The 21,018-nt window shown below is 55.6% G+C and overlaps 1 protein-coding gene across 3 annotated transcripts in view; it reads right to left on the bottom strand.

Annotated features, from left to right (window-relative positions):
- The window catches only part of TTC7A (tetratricopeptide repeat domain 7A), a 132,173-nt gene that overhangs the window by 68,002 nt on the left and 43,153 nt on the right, over positions 1 to 21,018 (bottom strand). For 2 of the 3 annotated variants that reach the window (XM_062209395.1, XM_062209394.1), the window contains exons 4-5: positions 7,128 to 7,258; positions 2,404 to 2,519 (exon numbers count right to left, since the gene is read on the bottom strand). In XM_062209395.1, the coding sequence (XP_062065379.1) occupies positions 2,404 to 2,519; positions 7,128 to 7,258 (247 nt within the window). Of the gene's footprint in view, positions 1 to 2,403; positions 2,520 to 7,127; positions 7,259 to 20,136; positions 20,235 to 21,018 lie in introns of all 3 variants that reach the window. The other variant, XM_062209396.1, reaches the window with a different exon arrangement.

Raw genomic sequence — 21,018 nt, 5'->3', positions numbered from 1 at the left:
GCAAGGACATCCAACTTGCCATACCAGACACTGGGACGTGGCACTGCCAAGCGTGAGCAGACTGAGGGGACCAACGCTACGCTTAGCTCCAGGCAGTACAGCCTGGTAGTGAAGGGTGCCAGTGCCGAGTCACAAGGGCCCCGCCTGCATGGCCCTGGCCCCCTGCAACTCCGCAGAGCAGGTGGCCAGCAAGCTGTCGGCTGTGGAGGGCAAATAAAGAGAGCAAAGGTTGTGGGTCCGCCGGAGGGCTCAACCACAGCTCCTCCCCTCCGCCAAGACGCCACGGCCATGAGCGGGCGGGCTGTGTTCTGTAAGCTACAGCTGACCCTGCTCAACAGGCTCCCTCTGCACTCCCGGAGGTGCTGACAAGCCACAGATCCGACCCAGGCCCCTCCTTCCAGCCTCTGCAGCTGGGAGCCGAGGGTGGCACCTCTTCATGTGCCCCAGATTCATGGCTGGTGAAAGGGTTCCCAAAGGGAGGGGGCTCTGGGCAGCGGCCCCGGGCACAGCAAAGCAAGGGCAATGGCAGTCTCCAGGGAGAGCTGCCTAGCGATGCCAACAGGAACCAGCCCGCAACGGCAAAAACACCAAAACAGCAGCTGTGGGGGTGGAGTGGAGGCCACGGTGCTCCTTGGTGCTCTGTGCAGGACTCCTCCACAGGAGCAGGTGGTCTCAGGAGCCCAGGGCCATGCCAGGCCCACCATGGGGGTGAGCCTCCTTGGCTCCCTGGGCCTCCTGATCCACATGTCCCGAATGGGGACACCAGACTGTCCCTGGCCTGGAAGTTGTCAAGTTCATGTTTGGGGCCACAGCCTGTTTTGCTGTGGACAGCATGAAAAATAATACCAATAAACAACGCCCTGAGCAGCTGTGAGGCAGCAGGTGCTTCTGGGTGACTTGATGTCACAGTGATGCCATGAGGCAGGCATGGTCCTCACCCCTGCTCAAAGAGCCCTGAGTGGAAGAGGCAGGATCCACGCAGCCTGGACTATGGGGTGCTACTTTTGATTGCTTAGAAAAAGAGAGGAAAAAATGTGTCTGCTTATCTATACTTGAACACAGAAGACATGGAAGACATAATGTCAACCTGCTAACAGTGATTGTCAACAGCAGGGCTTGTCAAGTGTTTTCTGTAAAGGGCCAGAGCCAGCTGAGGGTTGAGCTGATGACCAATGGCCAATGATGTCCTCAATCATGGCCACACAACGACACCGCCACAAAACCCCGGAGCACAGGGGTCGGAGGACTTTCACACTCAGCAAGGGCGTGGAAGCCCCGCGCCCTTGCCCCACTCCGTGTCCTGGACGGCTCCGCTGTGCCATCAAATCAGTGAGCCTGAGAAGCAAGGGGTCATGGGACCTCTGATTTGTAGCCAAGTCAGACAGTAGCCATGGGCATTCTGGGACCTATACCACTTGTGTCTGAACGGCAGGGTGGGGTTGGGGAGGGAGCAACAGTCTCATAGGACTGAGCCTGTGGGGTCTGCCCTAACGCTAGCTTACCAGTTCATGTCAGAACTGAATTGGGTGGCAGGACCACCTGCTGGAGCTGGAGGAACCCCAGCCATGGGTCACAGCAGCAGTCTGTGTTGCATACTGAGCAGAGGGTAGGAGAAAACATTAAGTTTGTTTTGTCTGGCTTAACGGTGTCACATGCAAGACCCACCTATTCAAACACAGCTCGATGGGGAAGACGGCATAAGTGAAATTCAATAGCTAAGTCACACCAAAAAGGACAGTTAACCCTCAGAGAATTCCAGAAAGCTGTGTGATCCTGACCCTTGGCCTCCCTCACCCCCCCCCACACCACTGAGGGGAGGCAGAGAAAGGTGGGGTGGGGGAGTGATGAGCCTCCCACGCACGGGGACAGCACTTGGCACACCTGAGTCCCCTCATCTGGCGCCAATGACCTCTAGCCCTGCCCCAGTGTCTGCAAAGAACAAAACCTCTGCTGCAGAGGCAGGCAGGAAACCCCAGTCCCCGCCCAGGAGCCCACAGCCAGATGGACGGACAGCAGCCTCCTGGTTCTGCAGCTTCTCACAGTCCCACCCCAAAGTGGCGTGGGGCCTTCATTTCCACCACACCTCCCCACCCTTTAGAAGTCAGAATGAGTGGGCATCAGCCTTCCCATTGGGTTTCAGAGGAGCCCAAGAGAGGCGATGCAACCTGGCCTGCACCTCAACCCAGTGGACACCCCCGACTGTCCCGACTGCCTGTCCCTGGCCCTCTCCCCGGCCCCCCAGCTCCCCAGGCTCCTGTGGTCTCCCCTCCTGAGAGCCAAGCCTGCTCTCAGTTTTCCTCCCAAGCACATGCTGGTTTTATCGCTTCTGCGGCTTCCCGGATCCTGGCGCTCCCCTCCCAGCACCGGCCTCTGCGGCGGGGCTGAGGGCTGCCCAGGACCTACCCCTTCTTCAGGTTCTTCACGTAGGCGCTCTGCAGGGCAGCCTCCAGGAAGTAGGTGAGCTCGTAGTCAGCCAGGTGAGAGCCTTTCAGATGCCGGGACGTGCTGGTACTTGTGGTCTGGGGAGGGGACAGAGCGCGGGGGTCAGCCCAGCCGGTGGGGACGGCCCCGCCACCACCCCAGTCCCAGCTCTGTGGTTCTTGGGTCTCAGGCAGCTGAGTGCTTCCAGGGGCCCCAAGACAAGGTACAGGCAAGCAGGCTTTCCTGCCAGGCCCAACGGCCCGGGGGCCTGCGGTGCGTGCAAAACTCAGCTCACTTTAACTGAAGGAAGTCTGACACCCTCTGTCCCCACTTAAATGTTGGGGGGCCACGACCTCCGCATCGAGCATGAGTTCTTCAACAATGCCAGGGCTTTAAATAGTTCATCTAATTCTTGCAGCAACCGTACCTGAACTGTCATCCTCCCCATTTCACAGAGGAGAACACAGAGGCACGGAAGGCTCTCCTCCCGGCCCAGGGTGACGCCGCGTGTAGGTGGCAGGACCAGGCAGCTAGGCTCCTGCCCCTACGGTCTTTCCCTCTACCGTGTGGGAATTCCCTGTCTGCTGCTGGCCATGCCGAGGTCCCTTCCCAAGCACCCCCGTTCTGCTGCATATGAAAATCTCCTCTCCCACAGGCACGGGCCCTGTCTCTCAAATTCCACTACTGCCCACATCCCGCACCCCTACCCTGAGGAAGGAAAAGGAGTCGGGCAAGGAAACTGGCATGGAAGAGGCCGCACAACCCCAAGTCTTACTTAAGCGTCACAGCAGCCCACATGGCTGGGTTTGTCTGGTCTCACAGGTGGGAACAATGAGGATCAGGAAGAGCCTCAGGGGACCGGCACTGTGGCCCAGCAGGTTAAGCTGCTTGTGACGGGCCATCCCATATCCATATCAGTGCTCCGCTTCCAATCCAGCTTACTGCTAACGCACCTGGGAAGGCAGTGGGCAATGACCCAGTACTCGCGCTCCTGCCACCCACGTGGGCTCCTGGCTTCAGATTGGTCCAGACCTGGCTGCTGCAGCCATGCGGGGAGTGAAATCTCGTTCTCTCTCTCTCTCCCTTTCTCTGTATCACTCTTCCTTTCAAATAAATAAATCCTTAAACAGTGAGAGTAAGCCGGCGCTGTGGCTCAACAGGCTAATCCTCCGCCTAGTGGCGCCAGCACACAGCGTTCTAGTCTCAGTCGGGGCGCCAGATTCTGTCCCGGTTGCCCCTCTTCCAGTCCAGCTCTGCTGTGGCCCAGGAGGGCAGTGGAAGATGGCCCAAGTGCTTGGGCCCTGCACCCGCATGGGAGACCAGGAGAAGCACCTGGCTCCTGGCTTCGGATCAGCACGATGCGCTGGCCGCAGCGGCCATTGGAGGGTGAACAAACAGCAAAAAGGAAGACCTTTCTCTCTGTCTCTCTCTCACTATCCACTCTGCCTGTCAAAAAAAAAAAAAAAAAAAAGTGAGCGTAGACATGGGCTGCAGATTCACATCTGGCTTGCCACCGAGCCCAGGTGGTATCTACTGCTCCCACAAACACCTGAGTGTCTCTCATGGGCTGGGCACTGCTTCACCCCTATCACGCAGGCAGGCAACGTCAGAGCATCGCAAGCACTGAGGTCCTTGGTTCCAGGAAAGGCCCGGAACAGTTCCGTTATTAACTGAGCCATGGCTAAGCCCTGGTGCTAATGGGGTCGACCCAGTCCCACCAAGACGGGCCTGCCTTCAGCATGCCACCCTGCTAAGCGAAAAATCTCAGGGGAAAAAACCAACGAGCCATTCACCCTACCTTTCAGAAAATAAAGTGGATTTAAAACCTCAGCGCCCGGCTCTCAGAGGGACGCAGCATTCCTGAGAATGCACTGGGTTTCCTCCAAAGCACAGGCGGGTCTGGTGGGAAGAGCTCGTGAAGCCTGGCTGTCACACGGTGATCCTCCTGGCCTTGGCCGACACCAGCTCATCCATGCCCACAGGAAGGGCACTGCAGCCCTGTGTTTGCTAGGCCCCTCAATCACGGCCCCCTTCCTCCTTAAGTCCAAGCTAGCAGAGGGACTCGCTCGGGGAGACGGCCTGCAATTTGGGATTGTTGGAGTTGTGCTGCTGGCATCTGATGGTAGAGGTCAGCGACGCTGCCAGACCTCCAGGAGTGCATGGGGCAGCAAAGAACAAGCCAGCCCAAATGTCCCCAGTGCTGGGGCCAGAACCCCTGTGCTAGGGAAATTGGCCTGGGCTGACGTGGATACCCCCAAAAAAGCCCATCACAAAACCAGGAGCTGGGCCGACATTTTGGCACGGGTCAAAGTGGGAGAGGCTCCAGTGTCTCGTGGACTCTCAGCTCATGGCCACCTTTTCCCTCGGGGCACCGGTCCTAGCTGCACTGCTCCAGGACCTGCCCAACATATACCACGCAGAAGGCCTCAGCCCCAGCCCTGTCTCCCCCACAGGCAGTCGGGCCGTGCTCCCTGGGTCTGGATCTTGCCCACACCACTTATGAGCTGTATGAACCCCAGGAAGCTCTGGGGCGCCTCTCCGAGCACCAGTTTCCCTGTTGTAAGAGGGGAAAACCACAGTGGCTACCTGATCCCACTGACACGAGGGTTCCTACAGGCTGGCTGCAGGGCCACAGTAAAGTTTGCACAGTGGAGCCTGACACCACCGTAGGTACTCAGTGTGGAGCAGGTTACCTGTCCTCCCCCCATTAATCCAAGAGCCCCTCCAAAGTGGAAAGACTGGGACCCTCCTCCCCAACCCCTTCCCCCACTGCTACCATGAATGCTGCTGCCTCCAGGAATCCAGCCGCTGCATACAGCTGATCCAGGGCCTGGGGCAGCTGGGAGACGAGGGGCCTGAGAACTACCAGGGCCCTGCTCTTTGCTCACCTCCCCAAAGCTTGGACAATGGGCCTAAGACCAGTCATTGCCCAGGGGCCAGGCAAGGAGCTCCTGAGAATAGGGAAGGATGCCAGCCTGCCTCTACTCCATCAACAGGGGAGTGTGAGAGAGTGATGCACTCCCTCTAGTCTCATCTGCCCAACAGTGACAACTACCACCCCTGCTTCGTAGGAATGTTGTGAGGGGTACACAAGTTCATGGATTGCAACAGGACTGTCAGGGGCCGGCTCTGTGGCACAGTAGGTTAAGCCTCTGCCTGAGGTGCCAGCATCTTGTATGGGTGCTAGTTTAAGTTCCAGCTGCTCCACCTCCAATCCAGCTCCCTGTTGTGGCCTGGGAAGGCAGTGGAAGATGGCCCAATTGCTTGGGCCCCTGCACCCACATGGAAGACCCAGGAGAAGCTCCTGGCTGCTGGCTTCAGATCAGCTCAGCTCTAGCAGTTGTAGCCATTTGGGGAATGACCCAGTGGATGGAAGATGGACCTCTCTGTGTCTTTCCCTCTCTCTCGCTCCTGGCTTCGGATCGGTGCAGCGTGGGGCTGTAGCGGCCATTTGGGGGGTGAACCAATGGAAAAAAGGAAGACCTTTCTCTCTGTCTCTCTCTCTCTCTAACTCTGCTGTCAAAATAAATAAATAAATAAATAAATAAATAAATAAAATTTAGAAAAGGGAGGGAGAAAGAAAGAAAGGGGACTTTTGGTTGTGCAAGTTGAGCTCACCAAAGACTTCCCAGTCCCTCACATACAGCATGGATTTGTATTTATTTATTAATATTATTTTCTGGGGGTATTGGGGAACAGAGAGTTAAGCCACCACTTGGGCTTAGTTGCCAGGTCTAGTTCTGGCTGCTCCACTTCCCAGCCAGCCCCCTGCTAATGTGCCTGGGGAGTAGAAGAAGATGGCTCAAGTGCTTGAATCCCTGCCACCCATGTGGGAGACCCACATGGAATTCCTGGCTCTTGGCTTTAGCCTGGCCCAGCCCAGGCTGTTGTGGACATTTGGGGAGTAAACCAGAGGTCTTCCATCCGCTGGTTCACTCCCCAGATGGCCGCAACGGCCGGAGCTGCGCCGATCCGAAGCCAGGAGCCAGGAGCTTCTTCCAGGTCTCCCACACAGGTGCAGGAGCCCAAGTTCTTGGGCCATCTTCTACTGCTTTCCCAGGCCACAGCAGAGAGCTGGATTGGAAGAGGAGCAGCCGGGACTAGAACCAGTGCTTCAGGCCAGGGCTTTAACCTGCTGTGCCACAGCGCCAGCCCCTGTCACTCTGCAAGAGTGGCAGAAAAATCTTCCCTCCATTGGTTCACCCCCAAAATGGCCTCTATGGCCAGCGTGCTGCGCCGATCCGAAGCCAGGAGCCAGGTACTTCCTCCTGGTCTCCCACACGGGTGCAGGGCCCAAGCACTTGGGTCATCCTCCTCTGCCTTCCCAGGCCACAGCAGAGAGCTGAACTGGAAGAGGAGCAACCAGGACAGAACCGGTGCCCCAACCGGGACTAGAACCCGGTGTGCCAGCTCTGTAGGCAGAGGATTAGCCTAGTGAGCTGCGGCGCGACCCACTCTGCCTTTTAAAATAAATATTTACAAAATTAAAAACCCACAACTATTTCCTGGTAGTAGAGAGTCTCCTAACCAAATGCATGTACTGCAGTGAGCTCTCCAGCCCACGAAGGCGGGTATCTTGGCGGAGCAGGAGGAGGTGCCTGTTTCCAATTTGCCCATGGGTGACTTACAGGCTTAGTAGGGCGTCCATGGCTTCAGGTGTTCCATGGACGGCAGCTGCCACCGTGGGGCTGTTATTCCCAGCTCACCTTTTCCAATTCCTGCAGGAACACCTGAGCGATCCAGGAGGCCCTCTCGAAACAGGCGATCACTTCCTCCTCCCTCTCGGTCAGGCGGTAGCGCGAGGCGATGGAGTTGGGAAGGCGTTCTAAGGAGAGGCCTGCGGGAGGAAGGGAGCCCCTCAGACCTGCCCTGTGCGGACCCCCGACTGCAGGCCCTTCCCATGGGCCCTGGGGGCGCTCTCCAGGGGGACACACGCTGTAGGGCAGCCAGCGGGAGGCAGACGTCTGCAAGGGGCAGGTTGGAAGCTAAAGCAGTGGTGGTATTAGCAGTGGCCGGGAACAAGCAATGGGCCGGGAGGAGGCATCACGCTGGGTCATTTCCCACCCAGGGAAGCTCCCAGGCCAGCTCCCCAGGAAGCCGCCCCTGACCCCTCCTCCTTCCAGTGCTCAGAAGAAAAGCACCCAGCCTCCAGGTGCTCACCCCTGCCTCTTCTGTATCGTGGTCATCTATGGGCAGCTCTTCCCTCGCCCTGGACTCTGCGTGGGTGACTGCCCCGACCCCAAGCCAGCACTGCACATGGCAGGAGCTCAAGTGAAGCACACCATGCATTTCTGCCACACACGTAGGTTTATCTGTGTTCAGTGTGCCCCTGTCCCTTCCTGGAGTGGACACCTGCTGTGTTTGCTTCCTGATTTTCTTCAGTAAGGGCAACTCACTTTGCCTCTGGCCATCGATGCCAGAGCTCATCATGAAGGGCTCTGTGATTGGCTAAGGGTAAACATGTGACTCAATCTGGGCCAATGGGAAGCAGTCTCATATTGTTGCTCTTTGCACCAGGGCTGTTCAGCTGGCAGCGGAGGTCAGCCTGGACAGGTCAGGGAAGGCCTGTGTTAAAATGACACAGTCTGCACTACACGAATGCAGACAGCACTGCTCGGCTGGACACTAAACACGCCTCGGACGGTAAATGTAGTTTTAGCCACAATTAAAAAAAAATGTAAATTATTAAAATTAAAGCATAGCTCCCAAGCCCAAAAGAAACAAGTAACTGCTCCCCCCATTAAACAAATAATCTGTAAGAAAAGAAAGCATTGTTACGTGTATTAGAAATTAATGCTGTAAAGAAAAATAATTGTATGTATCAGGTTTAAAAAAGACAATAAAAAGTCATGAAAAAAATGAAGTTCACATACAATGAGAAATGATGGAAAGGGTGAATTTTGAAAGATGCTATTTGGGCACCTGGATTCAGCCTCGCCTGAAGTTCTCCCTGCTGAAAATTTCCAGTGTACAACCTAAAGCCCAACACTCTCTCTTCCACTCCTTCTTTCTTTTCTCTTTCTCTCTTCTTCCTCCCCTGCCTCCCCCTCTTCCTCACTTTGTCAAAGTTGGTTGGACTTGTCACCTGCCGCTAACACAGGCCCCACGAGGGTACTGCTCTGGCTGGACCTGGGGAACCTGGGCAGAATCGGTGTCCAACTCTCCCTCAGGCCTAACATGGCACACTTCACATGCTGCAGGTACTCCAGGTGAGCTACTTCCTGCCCTGTGAGTTCCACACCCAACGGAAGACAGGGCCTGTAGCACGCACATCTCCACCCCCTTCCACCGCCTCATCTCAGGCTCTGTCTCTGGAGTGGATGTCCACAGCGGCCTCCTAGCTGGGCTCCCTGCCTCCAGCCGCCCCACTGCCATCCATCCTGCATACTGCTTCTGGGGCTGTTTCTAAGGCGCTCCGGGGTCCTTACTGCTACAGGGGAAGGCTGAAACTCCTGACATCCCACACCAGGCCGCCCAGGACCCATCCCTATCCATTCTCTGTCCCCCTCTCTCATTCCCACTCCCTCTCCCACATCCACTCTCAACCTCTTGCTCCCAGCTGCTGGGTGGGGGGATACCTTCCTGAGTTGCTCAGGGTTTTCCTCCTGCTTGGAATGCACCCCCTCACAAGTCCACACAGGACTACTGCTCACCTTCTGAGCCCCTGCGTGCCGCCTCCTCTGTGAAGCCCTTCTTACTCCCTGGTATAATCAGCCAGTCCCACCTCCAAGCCTGGTCTCTATTTTATATGGTCCTGTCTCACCACTCCAGACCCTAGGCTCCTCTGAGACATCAACCTGATCCTGTTCATCTCCTCCCACGCAGCACGTGGTGAGTACTGGACAAGCACTGGCTGGATGGATGAGAAAGCAACAGGCCCGGCACGTCTGCAAATCTGAGGAATCACTTCTGTTTTTCTGGGTTAGATTGCGATAGAGTTTCCACGCATTTGGATTCAGTGGCCTTGCCCTCTGCCAGGCCGGGGTGTAACTAAGTGCAAAGGTCAGGTGCCCCAGTCCGGGGGCAGGGGGACACAGAGCCCAACACAGAGACGATGTTTGCAGGGTCACCGTGTGTCGCTGTGCCTCCTGCCACATGGGCCACAACCAGGAGGGATGAGCTCCCCACTGCAGGGCACTACGGTGGGAGGAACAGAGGCAGCAGGAGGCCGGCTGTGCTGCTCACTGCCCGGCTGGCCCAGCCCTCCTGCCCACACAGGCGGCTGGCCACCTTGCAGGAGGATGGGACAAACACACTGCGGTTCATGTGCCCCCTACACTTGTCTCTGAGAATTCTACAGCCCATCCACCTTGAGCGCTCAAAGCAAAGCCACCTCCTCTCGGACGCCCTCCCAGGTGGAGGGAAGCCTGACCGGCTGAACCAGCAGAACGTGTCAGCTCATCTCCCACGCCTGGGCCTTTTCCCTTCATTGTCATTGTGCTCTCGGCTCATTTCCTCTTCTTCTTTTTTAACGTTTATTTATTTATTTGAAAGGTAGAGAGACAGAGATCTTCCATCCACTGATTCATTATGTTTTGTAAAGATTTGTTTTATTTATTTGAAAAGCAGAGTTAGAGAGAGAAAGTGAGAGACAGAGAGAGGTCTTCCATCCACTGGTTCTCTCCCCAAATGGCCACAGGTACCAGGGCTGAGCCAGGTGGAAGCCAAGAGCTAGGAGTTTATTCTGGGTCTCCCATGTGGGTGTAGGGGCCCAAGCACTTGGCCCATCTTCTGCCGCTTTCCTAGGCGCATTAGCAGGGAGCTGCATCAGAAGAGGAGCAGCCGGGTCTCGAACCAGTGGCCATATGGGATGCCAGCACGGCAGGCTGTGGTTTAATCCGCTACACTACAATGCCAGCCCCTTAATGGTTCATTCTTACAAATGCCCACAACAGCAGGGGCTGGGCCAAGCTGAAGCCAGGAGCTGGAACTTCAGCTAGGTCTCCCATGTGGGTGTCAGGGAACCAACTACCCAAGCCATCACCTGCTGCTTCCCAGGGTGTGCACTATCAGGAACCTTCTGGTACTTGAACCCACGCGTTCTGATATGGGATCTGAGTGGCCTGAGCAGCATCTTCACTGCTGGGCCAAGCACCTGCCCCTCTCTGCCCACTCCCGATTGATCTCTGCACCACAGTGGTAGCAGAGGGCCTAGTGTGCAGGAAGTTCCTGATGGACACAAAGATGAACAGGCATATTCACCCACGCTGAGTGGACAGCCCAGTGGGGTTTCTCCCTCTCCACGATAACCTGGTAGGGGTGGGTGCTGTGACACGGAGGGCTAAGCCTCCACTTGGGGTATCTGCATCCTGTATCAGAGGGCAGTTTGAGTTCCAGCTCCCTGCCAACGCAGCCAGGGAGGCAGCAGATAATGGCCCAAGCACTTGGGCCCCTGCCACCAACATGGGAGACTTGGATGAAGTTCCAGGCTCCTGGCTTCAGCCTGGCCCTGGCTTTTGTAGGCACTTGGGGGAGTAAATGAGCAGACAAGAGATCTCTATGTGTCTCTGTCTCTGTCGTTCTGCTTTTCAAGTAGATGAAAATAAAATAAATATTTTTAAATGGTAAGCAAACTGTCGAATATATATATATATATACAATGGGATATAAAGAAAAATTTTAAAAACTCACATATACCCACAACATGAATGAATGTCCCCAAAACTATATTATGCAAAACAAGCCAGATCCAAAAAGCACATGCTGTTATGACTTAATTTACATGACATTCAAAAGGACAAATGAACCTATCTTAACTGAAAACAGGGGTTACCTGGAACCTGAGGGAACTTTCTAGAGTGATGGAAATGGTCCATAGCATGAGAAGGGTGCTGCTGGCATGGGCACTGACTGAAATCTGACTTGTCAAACTACACACTGGGATTTGTCTGTCTCACTTAGAAAAGTCTGTCTAATGGAGATAATGCCTTTTTAAAAGGAAGTGGTTGGGGCCGGCATTGTGGTACAGCGTGTTAAGCTGCTGCCTATGACACAGCATCCCATCTGAGCCTGGCCCTGGCTTTTGTAGGCACTTGGGGGAGTAAATGAGCAGACAAGAGATCCCTGTGTGTCTCTGTCTCTGTCGCTCTGCTTTTGAAGTAGATGAAAATAAAATAAATATTTTTAAATGGTAAGCAAACTGTCGAATATATATATATATATATATATATATATATATATACACACACACACACACACACACACAATGGGATATAAAGAAAAATTTTAAAAACTCACATATACCCACAGCTCCCTGCTCCCTGCTAATGAGCCTGGGAAAGCAGCAAAAGATGGCCCAGGTCCTTGGGCCTCTATTACCTAAATGGGAGATGGGGAGGGAGATCTAGGCTCCTGGCTTCAGCCCTGGTTGTTGTGGCCATTTGGGGAGTAAACCAGTGAATGGAAGATCTCTCTCCCTCCCTCCCTCTCTCTGTCACTCTCCTTTCAAGTAGAAAAATAAATCCTTAAAAAATAATAAAAAATTCAAAGGAAGTGGTTGTGATTCAGGGTAATAAAAGCTCACAGGGGAGAGAAAGAATGCTAAACTAATGTCCGGGAGGTAACTGTCACCAGACCTAAGGCTTCTGGAGCCACCATGGCTTTTCCACGCAGGGTCGCAGCCAGGCACTGGGTTCTGCCATCCACAGGGGCATCCTTACCTGCTTTCACTCTGACTGACACCAAGGCCCCCTGTCCTGTGTCTGCGGGGGACCCTCCACCAGAGTTCTGCCCTGGGGTCCCCGCACCCTCTGCCCTGTGGGCACTACCGCACAAATGGCCAGGGCCGGACAGTGGCTCCTGCGCCCAGCCTCCGAGGAGCCCAGCAATGAAATGCAGCCCTGTGGGGCGACCACAAAGTGCCTGGTGCTGCCTCGTGACTGCCATGGGCAGAAGGGGCCTTTCTATACAAAGAGCCAGCTCAGCAAGCCCCGGGAAAGCCCTTTCAAGATGACGACTTGGTTTCTCCTTAACTCTGAACTTCTGGGTTGCAGGCAAAGCGGCCCCGGCACAGCCCGGGATGACTCATGGTAGCCTAGGCAGCCACCCTGTTGGGGAGCCCAGCCCAAAGAGAGCCTTGAGGCCTGGGGACAGAGACGGAGAACCTGAAGCCTCCTATGCTACAGACACATGGACCCCACTGGCCCAACCTGCCTCCCCAGACAGCCAAAGAACACCAGGCACTCGCAGCACCCACAGAGGGCCAAGGCCAGAGCTGAGCACCGTGGGAAAGGAGGAAGGACGTGATGTCCCTTCAGCAAGGCCACGGGCAGGAGAACCCTCACAGATCACGCTCAAGGGTGGGCAACCCATGGGAAAAGCAGACGTATGTGATGCAGCCATCCCACTTCCAGGTACACACACACAAGAACTGAAGGCGGGGTCTCCCTTGAAGAGATGTGAGCCCACCGATGCTCGCAGCAGCACCGTTCACAGCAGCCATGAGCTGGGAAGGAGCAGGCGTCCACTGGCAGGCGTTGCTCAGCCCCACGGAGACAGGCACCTGACACGTGGTCCAGTGCGGACGAGCCCCAGGACCCTATAGCAAGCGCAATAAGCCACACACGCAAACACACAAATACTGCCTGATCCTGTAAATTCACAGAAACAGAAAACAGACAGGTGGTTGCCAGGGCTGGGGGAAGAGGGAGTGATATGCTGTTGTTTAGAGGGTATGGAGTTTCAGTTTTGTAACATGACAAGTACGTGGAGATGGGTTGCATAACCATGGCTTAACAGTACTGAACTACACACATAAAAATGGTGATGACGGTACATTTTTCTGGTACATCTGTTTTAACACAATTCTTCTCAATGAAAAACAAAAGCAGGCAATTTGACTTCTATATTCAAGTTTCTAAAACATGCACATTCTTTGATCCAGTAATTCCAGGAGTTTATCTTTAAAAAAAAAAAAAAAAAGCGATGCATGCAAAAATTTACCTTTAAGGATCTCCACTGCAGCATTGTTTACGATGGCAAAAAAACAAAAAAGATTTAGCACACAGGTCCAATGAGGAAGTTCACAGAATCAGCATAGATTCTCACAGTGAAAAGCCATAAAGCTACTTAATAGAGATATTGACGTGGACCAGCAAATGGCACACAAAACATCAATGTTAGCTTTAAAAAGATTATAAACAAGACTATGTAAGCTGATTTTGTCTGAAAAACACAAACCAAAAGGGAAAAAGTCTGGAAGTTTATATAGCACCTTTATAGAGATCTAAGTTCCCCAAACACAAAATGAGACTGCTAACAACACCTAGCTCAGACTGTGGCCACAATCATTAAACCAGATGAAACGGGCCAGTATTATTGTGACATAGTGGGTGAAGCCACAGCCTATAGAGCGCCAGGTGGAGTCCCGGCTGCTCTGCTTCCAATCCAGCTCCCTCGTGAAGCTGGGAAAGCAGCAGAAGATGGCCCAAGTGCTTGTCCCTGCCACCCCTGTGGGAGACCCGGATGGAGTTCAGGGCTCCTGGCTTTGGCCTGGCCCAACCCCAGCCATTAGGACCCTTTGGGGAGTGAACCAGCAGAGAGATTTACTCTCTCTATTTCTCCCTCTCTGTCACTCTGCCTTTCAAATAAATCAAGTAAGTCTTTCTTTAAACAACTTGAGTGAAGCATGATAAAGAGCAGAATGCGTGCTCTCAGAATTCGCTTTCCAAGGGATGCTCACAGTGGCCTTTTGGGAAGGGGTCTAAGTCTTTGCCAAGGTTGCAAATGAGAAATCGAGAGTCAGGGCAGATTCATTCCAAGGCCCCCAGCGAAAAATGCCAGATTTGAGACTGGATCCAGGTCTCTTGGCTCAGACTTCCATGTGTCTTCCATTCCCTTAAGTGACCCGACAGGGCTCCCCAAATCTCCGGCTTGTAGTGGCTCCAAGATCTGATGGCTGTGTTTCAGCTGTCTTCGCTGGCAGGACCTCAAACTTGTGCTTCAAGGCCGTGTCCTCACTCCACACCCCCAGCTGGTTTCAGAAGGAGCCCCCATGACGCAGGGAGACAGCATGGACTCCTAGGGCTGCAGCCCGAGGTCTCCCTCTCGAGGTGCGGTGAAAACCATCTAGTCCCACTGCTCTGGCCGGCTGAAGACCCATCTTACCCTGTTTTATGCCTCTCTGCCCAGAAAGGCACTGGACAAAGGCTCGGTGAACCTCAGCCAACACAGTCACCCTCCTTCCGAGACAGCCCCCACCCCGCGGGCCTGCTCATGCTCTGCATCCAGGAGCCAACCTCTCGCCCACTCCCGGCCCAGCCTGAGGGCCGGGGCAGCAGGACCACCAGGGCTGACCCTTTTCCCCACAGCATAGCCCATGCCCCTTAGAGAAGGAAGCCAAAATCAACAGCTCATTCCGACCATACCAGCGCTGAAAAAAACGCGAGAAACAAATATGCCACCGTATCCTGGCCTCATGTTTGTAAAAGTTTTCATAAGCCGCAAAATCACAGATGAGAGCTAACGGCCTGGGGCTGCAGGCGCCACGGGAGAACAGGAAAACAGGAACCAGGACTACCGAAGGGCCGAGGAGAGGGACTTGCAGACAATCACCCTCACAGCTACCTCGGTGCAGTTCAGTTTTCACTTTTCCCGGCAGCTCCACAGTCCAGCAGCGCACTGCAGGGCGCTTTGTGCACTGGGGTCACTTTTCTCCAGTGCCGCCCAGAGTGTGGGCTGCGGCCTCCCCGGACGCACAGGAGAGAAGGGCGGCAAGGCTCAGACACATGGCCCGGGGCCAGAACTTGGCACCAATGAGGGGTCGCAGCAGGACACGTCCTTAGCACCCCGAGCTAGTGCCAGAGAAAAAGAACACAGGCCTGGGAGAGGGGCGGGAAGCAGGAGCCACAGAACAGCCCTTGGGGCCAGCAACGGGCCGCATTGGGGCAGCCTGGGATGGTGCAGGGGCAGGCAGGCCCTGAAGCATCCTTGATGCCAACCAGAGCTGGGCAATGTCCCGCAGGGCTCAGAGCTACAGAAGAGGACCGTGTGCTACCCCAGACGCACACGGGCATGGGCCTAAGGTCTAGCCCAGATCTCTCTGCTCCAGATCCTACAGAAGACCAACCCAGGCAATGTGCTGACCAAGAGGTGAGCCCAATTTGGGGGATAACGGACTGCAGTGTACCTTATGGTGCAGTGACCTGGGGCCAAGAAGGTTCTAGAAAACCAGCAAAAAGAGGCACCCAGGTCTTCGTGCTCGGTTCTCAGCTCCCTCTCCTAGGGCCTATCTGGTGCTCACCCTCATTTTTCTAATCCTTCCCATACTGACGCCACCTCGCTGATGTAACTGCGGAAGATGTAACTGCACCCCACCATCACAAAAGTCCCCTCCTCCCCATCACTTCCCGGGGACTTTCCTCCTGACTTCCTCCACCCAGAAGGCACCTCCTGCATTCAGCCTGAAGCTCAGGCTCACCTCCCAAAACACCTGTGAAGATGCCACAGCTGTCTGGGGTGCCCTCATCTCCCGCTCTGCAGCACTGTGGCTCCATTGAACGTGCAGTCCTGGGATGCCAGGGACAGGCCCGACGACTGGAGTCAGAGACGGCAGAGCTCCGGTCCTGACCCTGCCACTACAGATGTGACCCCTGCCCTCCACACTTCTCAGCACCCTGATCACTTCTCTTCCAATGCAGTCCCCCAGGCTCAGGTTGGGGCAATCCCACACCTCTGGCACTGACCCAGCATCCTAGTATCCATATCAGGGGTGGGCATGAGATCAAGCCAGGTCAACGAGAACCTCTCCTGGTACTTCCTCCTCTGAGGCTATGAGTGCTACGCTGTAAGGACCACTTAACCTGGAGTTGCTGAGAAAGAGAGGCCTTGTATACTCTGAGCCCCAGGATCCAGCTATGCCTGATGCTGTTCTACGAGCTACGCGGGCCTACAAATATCCAGTCCTCTCCGCTTTCCGGTGTTAACTTTTCCAGCTGGCTGGAGTTGCATCTGTGTCGTGATGACACCAGGTCTGGCGATGCGGATCTCCAGAGGCACGGTTCAGAGCAGACGATTCCTGCAATACGTGATTGGCCGGGCCGAGATCAGGGCGGGCAGTGAGGATGTCGCTATCGTCCAGCTGGGAAACGGGAGGCACAAAGAGGACACGGGCAGCACCACTTTCACTTGGAGCGGAGACTGCACCAAAGCGGCTGGCGTTCGCAGGCATATGGTAGAACATTCTAGGGTATTAGCCTATGATGGGCGCTTCATGCAGCCCACGGCAAGGCCTACAGAAAATAAGCCACACAAGCTTCGCTCTGCAGCCCTTCGGAAACGACGAGGTTTGGCCAAGGAACTCTGCCGTACACAACAACCCAAGATGCGGCGGAGAGTGACGTCATCACTGGAGTTGGAAATCCCTGAGGGCAGTGCCAGAAGAGGCAGGGAGACTGGACCCCATCAGGAGAGAAGGCTGGGGCTGGGGAAAGGCCCGAAAACAGGCACTGCCACAAGACCTCACCAGGAGCCCCTGCTGGGGCTCCCCCGGGACAATGGGCCTGTGCCCCCAGGGCACCCATTAACCCAAGGGCTACAGAGCCCAGAAGAGCCCTGAGAGCTGCGGCCAGGACAGAGCCCTCCAGGCCCACACGAGTGTGGGCTGTGGTTTTCTCATGTGTGGAGCCCAGGACCCGAAAGCTTGTTCGCAGGCAGTTCTCAGGAGCCGTGGAGCCAGACAGACCCCAGTGCTGGCAAACGAGGCCTCAGCTGCCCCGCTCCTGCGTCATCTCGGGGGGTCCACTCCCATCAGTGGGGCAGCTGCCCAGAATGGGCTCTTCACAAACGCTCCCCTCGGGGAGAGGGGAAGGTGGGCCAAAGGTCAAGAGTCAAGGCCGGACAAGGCAGAGCCCCCTAGGGACAGAACTGGGGCAGCCACAAGTGAAGACACCACAGCCAGGAAGTCTGCCACCCTGCTCCAGCGACAAACCACACAGCGACCCCTGCTGCGGGGTTCCCCTTCCTGCCTTTTCCAAATTCCAGACTTCACCGGGGCTACAACCTGTGCAAACAGGGCCTGGGCAGGAAAGTGGGGCGCAAGGCAGCTTAGGTGGCTCTGCCACAGTCACCCCATGCTTAGCTCCTCCTCCCAAAGAGGTGCTCCCCCACCCCACCCCTGCCAGAGCCACATCACGCCAGGAACAGGCTCTGCTCACCTGCCTGCCTGCCCCTCCCCCAAGGCAGGGACCCTTTACTGTTGCATCCGCAGCAGGTGCTTGCTGAATCAACTGCTGGCGAGTGTGACTTTGTCCTGTGAGAGCTGGGCCAGGGATCTGGGGTGACTCAACCAGGAGAGGCCAGGCTCTCGGTGGGAGGAAGACCTTGACCTCTTACTGTGGGGGGCAGGGGCATGCATGTGCGGGGTAACAGCGCAAGTGAGCAGGGAGGCAGGAGAGAACGCTGGTGGTGAACAGCCAGAGGCTCCTGGCAGAGGTCACAATGGGCCAGGACATGGCACGGCCTGAGGAACAGGGGAGGAGAGGGGCAGCTTCCATTCTGGATCAACATGACCAAGGTTAGGTTAAAATACACAACCGCAGAGTGGGCGTTTGGCACAGCAGTTACGATGACGCCCGGGTCCACTCACAATTCCAGTTTCCTGCTAACACACAACGTGGGAGGCAGCAGGTGACGGCTCAAGTAGCCGGGTCCCTGCCACCTGTGTGGGAGACCTGGATAGAGTTCTGGGCTCCTGGCATCTGCCTGGCCCAGCCCCAGCTGCTATGGACATGTTGGGAGTAGACCAGTGCATAGAAGATCTGTTTCTCTCTCCCTCTCCACCTTTCAAGTAAAATAAACAGTTAAAAAAATTTAAATATATGCATAAGCACAGTTTAAAAAACATATTTATTTGAAAGTTACACTGAGAGAAAGAGATCCTCCATCTGCTAGTTTACTACCTAAATGGCTGCAACAGCTGGGGCTGGTCCAGGCTGAAGCCAGAAGCCCAGAGCTCCACCTGGGTCTCCTACATGAGTGCAGGGGCCCAAGACCTTGGGCCATCTTTCGCTGCTTTCCCAGGTGCATTAGCAGGGAGATGGATCAGAAGTGGAGCAGCCAGGACTTGAATCAGTGGCAGTCTTAGGGGATGCTGGCGTCGCAGGTGGAGGCTTAGCTCACTGCACAACACCAGCCACAGCACATTTTCTGAACGCCACAGCCAGCAACAGCACTGCCCCTGGGGAAGCAGGTTCTGGGGAAAGTGATTCAGGGCTTCACCAGGGCCGGAGCTCCTACTCACCCCAGGGCGAAGCTGGCCGGGAGGGGAGAAAGCCCTTGCCGGCGTGAACCTATCTCAGAGTACTTGTCCTCTCCTTCCCATCACAGCAGAGGTGGATCACAGCAGAGGTGGGCTCCTCTGCTCCAGGCAGAAGACATCCATCTTCTTATGGGTGCATGCCACCCATGTTTCTTATGGGTGCATGAGTTTGGGGCAAGCCTCAGTTTCTTCATTTGCAAAATGGGCACAACAACCACCTCCCATCAATCAACAAATATTCATCTCCCATCGCGGTACTGCTCCAATGTGCACGCCCATCACCCGAGAATGCTATCAGGGTGGAGAGAGGCCTGAGAGTCTGCAGTTCTTTTTTTTTTTTTTTAAATATTTATCTCCATATTTGAAAGGCAGAGATAGAGAAACAGAGGGAGAGAGATATTCCATCCGCTGGTTCACTCCCCAAATGGCCACAATGGCCAGTGCTGGTGGGCCAGGCCAAAGCCAAGAGCCAGGAGCATCATCCAGGTCTCCCAAGTCCTTGGACCATCTTCTGCTGCTTTCCCAGTCCATCAGCATGGAGCTGGACCAGAAGTGGCGCGGCCAGGACTCAAACTGGAGCCCCTATGGGATTCAGGCACTACAGATGGTACCTTAACCCACTATGCCACAGTGCCATCCCCAGTATGCAATTCTAACTGGCTCTGTTTCTGCATTCCGGGTAGTGGAAACCCAAGGCCACAACAGCTTCCCCTTGCTCAAGCTCTTGGCTGGCATCTAAAGACCTCCCTGAGGATCAGGATGCACCTTTGGCCCTAACACACAGGTGCACATCACTCCCCATTCAGAGGAAGGTGGAGTCCTTGCAAGTGATGTGGCAGGGGTCACAGTGCCAAGTGGGTCCCTCTGCTCCTAAGGGGAAAGAGGGGGAGCCGAGTGTGTTTTGTGTCTGTCGGGGCAGGGGGTGGAGAGACCCAGGGCTTGTTCCTGTGCTCCAAACGAGAACAGCAGCCCCATGCTGAGACATCTGCACTCAGGGCCCCAGCTTGGCGACATGTGGGGCCCTGTCTTCCTCCCTCCAGCCAGGCGTTCTTGAGACAAACTCTGTGCTCCACCAGCTGGCCCCTGTTTGTAACGCGGAGCGGATCATGGGGGTGCAAGGTCATGCAGTGAGATGAGGGGTGTGATCCCTCTGCTGCCACCACACTCATGCTCACAAATGGATCAGGACAACGACCAGCCGTCCTCATCCCCTCCAGGCCTGGCCTTTGCTCTCTGCATGGGGACACCCACTCACACCCAGGAAGACCCACATCATGCACACCCTGGCTGCCCTGTGCATGGGTCAAGCATGCCAAGCAGCAGGTGAGGTCACTGCAGCAGGACAGGGAGGACAGGCGGAGAGGAGGCAGGCAAGGGAAGGCCACGTGCAGTGACCGAGGGACAGGGCACTAGCATAGCTGGCGACCAAGCAGCCCAGGCCGGCAGCACCGGCTCCTTACCTCCCCGGCAGGACCTCTGACCACCAGGACTGTGTTCCCCCAAGAAGCTGGAGGCATGCTGGAAAGAGTAGAGAGCAGGAGACAGGGAGCAACACGGACTGAGCCAGGTCACCAGGGAAGAGGCCGTAAAGGGCACCCAAGGAAGGGTGCTTGGTTCAGGGCGCCCATGGCAGAAATGGCTTCCAAGAGCCCCAAGAGGCCCAAACACCAAAGGAAGACCCTCCCTTCCCGGAGATGGGCTTGTGCCAGAGGCGCAGAGAGGGGAATGAGAGAGCAAAGGGAGAAGACCCCCACAGACTGCACCCTCCCACCTGGGCACCTGCCCTCCCGCAGCTGGTGCTGGGCCCGCCCAGCATGCTAACGTGGCGGGTTTCACTGGACTTGGTGAGCAAAGGGACCCCAAGGACCCAGAGGTGCACAAACAAACCTCAGGAAGCCCCTTGCCCCTGGCCAAAGTCAAGGAGGAGGTGCCCTCCTCAAGGTCAGTGTCATACCTACTGGGACCCAGAGGAGACAGAGGAATGTGGGGGCACGGGAGGGGAGTTGCCTCATATTCCAAGGCCAACATCAGAGAGCAGAGGTTCTAGTCCTGGCTCCACGTGCATCTGGGTAACTCGGGCAAGCCACACACCTCTCTGGGCCTCAGCTTCTCGAGGTATAACATGGAGAAAACGTTCCCACCCAGGACAGGAAAGGAGACACATTCTCTACAATGGCAGGCACCAAATCCCCCGAGGGCCACAGGGGGCCTTTCCAGACTTTTCTCTGGGGGTTGGTTTGTGCTGGACTAGAGATGATTCCCGGCACCAGCCTGGGCCGAGGGGCTCCTGAGACCTCACTGCCACCAGGGCCCACCTCTCAGACCCACCACAGGGTTTTTGG

This window comes from Lepus europaeus, chromosome 13 (genome assembly GCF_033115175.1).
Source record: "Lepus europaeus isolate LE1 chromosome 13, mLepTim1.pri, whole genome shotgun sequence".
Classification (NCBI taxonomy): domain Eukaryota; kingdom Metazoa; phylum Chordata; class Mammalia; order Lagomorpha; family Leporidae; genus Lepus; species Lepus europaeus.
The sequence above is the reverse complement of the archived record's forward strand: the minus strand, read 5'-3'. Positions and strand labels throughout refer to the sequence as shown.